Genomic DNA, 3,212 nt, shown 5'->3' on the forward strand with positions numbered 1-3,212 from the left:
TAAGTTAGTTCTTAATATAAACACATTTGGTTGCTTGGCTTTGTAAGATTCAAGTAGGGCAGCACCTAACAATTAAAATGGATTATATTAATTTGTGAAGACATTAATTCTAACATTACATATAAACTTACAATGATTCTCCAAATAAGATAACAGTAACAACATAAATAACTTTTGGCTTCTAAAGTTTAAAATCCAGAAAAAAAAATTTGTATTCAGGGCATCCAAAACAGTTAATATCCTAAAAGTCAAGAGGCTACAAAAGGTTTTAATGCATATAAAGTTTATTATTATAAATGTCAGTGACTAGTCAATCACAAAGCTTAAGACTTCAGGAAAACACTGATAATTTGTCATTTTCAATGTTCATATAAAAATCCACTTTATTTCTGAAGAACTCGGTAAAAAGGAAAAGCACTAACACTGCATTTGTATACTACAGAAAGGAGAAGTGTATTGTATGTGAGTTACAGCTCAATAAAGCAGTGTGAGAAAGTATGAAAGAAAGAGAACTTAGTGGAGTATATAAAATTCAATCCTGGTTTTGTTAAATAAAATACTAAAACCAATCAATAAATACTGGCATATTTAAACTATTAGGTGACATAATGAGGACACAGTAGATACCATTAGCTAAAGAGTTCTACTCTTAAAGATGGAACTTCCATATAATGGAACTTTATTATACAGTAAATTAAAGAGAAGGAAGGTGGCTTATGCAACAGTAGACTAACCTTCCAGATCTTTTAAGTGAAAAGGGATCTGGAGTATATATGTTCTTTTGCATTAAAAAGAGAAGGAATTTGTGCATATATATGTTACATAAGACATGTTATATATACACATACAGACGCATGCATGTATATGTTTGTGGTGGCATATGTATAAATTAGCTTTAGAAAGATATACAAGAAACAGCTAACACCAGGGCTATCTGTGGGTTAACAGGATAGCTGGAGCATAGTAAAAGGGAAGATTTCTTAGGTTACCATTTTGTGTGTTTTGAATTTGAGCAATGTGAATATAAACTTACCAAGAGGAAAAATTAAAAGTACTTTACCTTGCACCATTGTTCCTAATGACTTCCACAGTTTCTTCAACGAAGTATCGATCCTTGACATATGCAAAGATATCATCACAAATTTCATGTAAGCGTGAACGATGGGTAAGGCTGGTCAAGCATAAAACTGGAATAATTAGTGGTTCTGGAAAAGTCTGAAGATTCTGTCTTGCTTTTTTTTCTGACTCAAGTGCTTCCTGATACGTCAGTCCAGGTCTACCCGTCACAGCACAACTCCACACAAGGCTGTTGCACAGAATGGTTCGTTCAAAAAAGTCACTGATTAAAAAACAAAAACAAAAACAAAAACCCATTACCTATCATTTCACAAATTTTACATTAAAAACTGATAGCATTATCAGGTTATTTTTGTGCCTTTAATGCAAAATTTTATGTAGACTCACAGAACTCAAGGGTTTGGTAACTGGTCAACTTATAACATTAATACAAACGTAAGAAAAAGTATATTTAAACTAAATATGTATATTTTGCAATTTAAAGGCACATCAGTCAAAACTAGACTTTGAGTTCCATCTGTTTTTCAGTGAAAAACTTAAAACTTTAAGCAGCTAACAAGAGAAAAGCTAAATAAACTAGTACTTCACATAATGAAAAGTCAGTCATTAAAAAGTATAAAGTTCTTTTTTTTTTTGAGACGGAGTCTCGCTCTGTCACCCAGGCTGGAGTGCAGTGGCCAGATCTCAGCTCACTGCAAGCTCCGCCTCCCGGGTTTACGCCATTCTCCTGCCTCAGCCTCCGGAGTAGCTGGGACTACAGGCGCCCGCCACCTCGCCCGGCTAGTTTTTTGTATTTTTAGTAGAGACAGGGTTTCACCATGTTGGTCAGGCTGGTCTCGAACTCCTGACCTCGTGATCCGCCCACCTCAGCTTCCCAAAGTGCTGGGATTACAGGTGTGGAGCCATGGCACCCAGTGCAATTTTTTTTTTTTTAAAGACAGAGTCTTACTCTGTCACCCAGGCTGGAGTACAGTGGCGCGATCTCAGTTCCCTGCAACCTCCGCCTCCCAGGTTCAAGGGATTCTCCTGCCTCAGCCTCCCAAGTAGCTGGGACTAAAGGCACATGCCACCATACCCGGCTAATTTTTTGTTATTTTCAGTAGAGATGGGGTTTCACCATGTTAGCCAGGATGGTCTTGATCTCCTGACCTGGTGATCCGCCCACCTCAGCCTCCTAAAGTGCTAGGATTACAGGCGTGAGCCACCGTGCCTGGCCAATATAATATTTTTAAAATGTAAAAAGTTAGCCCACTGTGGTGGCATGAGCCTGTAATTCGAGCTACTCTGAGGCTGAGGCAGGAGAATCGCTTCAGTCCAGGAGTTGAAGGCTACAGTGAGCCACAATCCTGCCATTGCACTCCAGCCTGTGTAAGAGTGAGATTGAAAAAAAATTTTTTATATATATGCATACGGTTATACATATGCAAAAGGGTTAACAATGGCTGCCTCTAAGTGGTAAGACACAGGTAAAATTTTTTCCTGCTTTATACTTTGTTCTACTTTTCTGTAATTATATGTAACCATATAAATAATTATTCTTCAATTTTTTCTCCTTCCTGAAATCTTTACTTCTCCCATCATTCTAAAAGCACTTCAACTGTTATATGCCTATTTCCTGGTTAGTACATCTGTCTGTGTAGGTTATCTCTATTAGCTTGATCTCCAAAAAGTGGGGGCAATTCCATTTAGATTGTTTCCTTTGTACATGTCTATAGAACAACTTTTTAAAAAGGTATCTATGGAAATAAAGCAAGAGAAACTAATCATACCTTAACATAAATGAGATCTACAGAAATAACATACATATGCCAAGTTATATGGCTCTTAATTCAGTACAAAGAAGATTCTTTTGAAGTATCGTTTAGTTCGGGAAATAATGGGTGTATATCATCAAAAATACAAAGTAAAAAGCAGTTATCCTTATAAGATAGAAGGCAGATATCCTAAGAATTCAGAGAAAGGGAAGGGAAGAATTCAGAGGGCAAAAAAAGATTTTTAAAAATACTATTAGAACTTTTTTGGAGGAAAGTGATGTTAAGAGGTAGGTCTTGGCCGGACACGATGGCTCATGCCTGTAATCCCAGCACTTCAGCAGGCTGAGGCAGGAGGATCACTTGAAGCCAGGAGTTCGAGAC

General features: G+C 37.0%; 1 protein-coding gene across 2 annotated transcripts in view; it reads right to left on the reverse strand.

Annotated features, from left to right (window-relative positions):
- Nucleotides 1-1,627, reverse strand: part of BAZ1A (bromodomain adjacent to zinc finger domain, 1A) — a 134,606-nt gene extending 132,979 nt beyond the window's left edge. For both annotated transcript variants that reach the window (XM_011959454.1, XM_011959453.1), the window contains exon 1: nucleotides 1,061-1,627. In XM_011959454.1, the coding sequence (XP_011814844.1) occupies nucleotides 1,061-1,374 (314 nt within the window). In that variant the 5' untranslated portion in view covers nucleotides 1,375-1,627. The remainder of the gene's footprint in view (nucleotides 1-1,060) is intronic.
- Nucleotides 1,628-3,212: the final 1,585 nt, after the last annotated feature.

The sequence above is a fragment of the Colobus angolensis genome, unplaced genomic scaffold (assembly GCF_000951035.1).
Source record: "Colobus angolensis palliatus isolate OR3802 unplaced genomic scaffold, Cang.pa_1.0 Scaffold494, whole genome shotgun sequence".
NCBI classification, from domain to species: Eukaryota; Metazoa; Chordata; class Mammalia; order Primates; family Cercopithecidae; genus Colobus; species Colobus angolensis.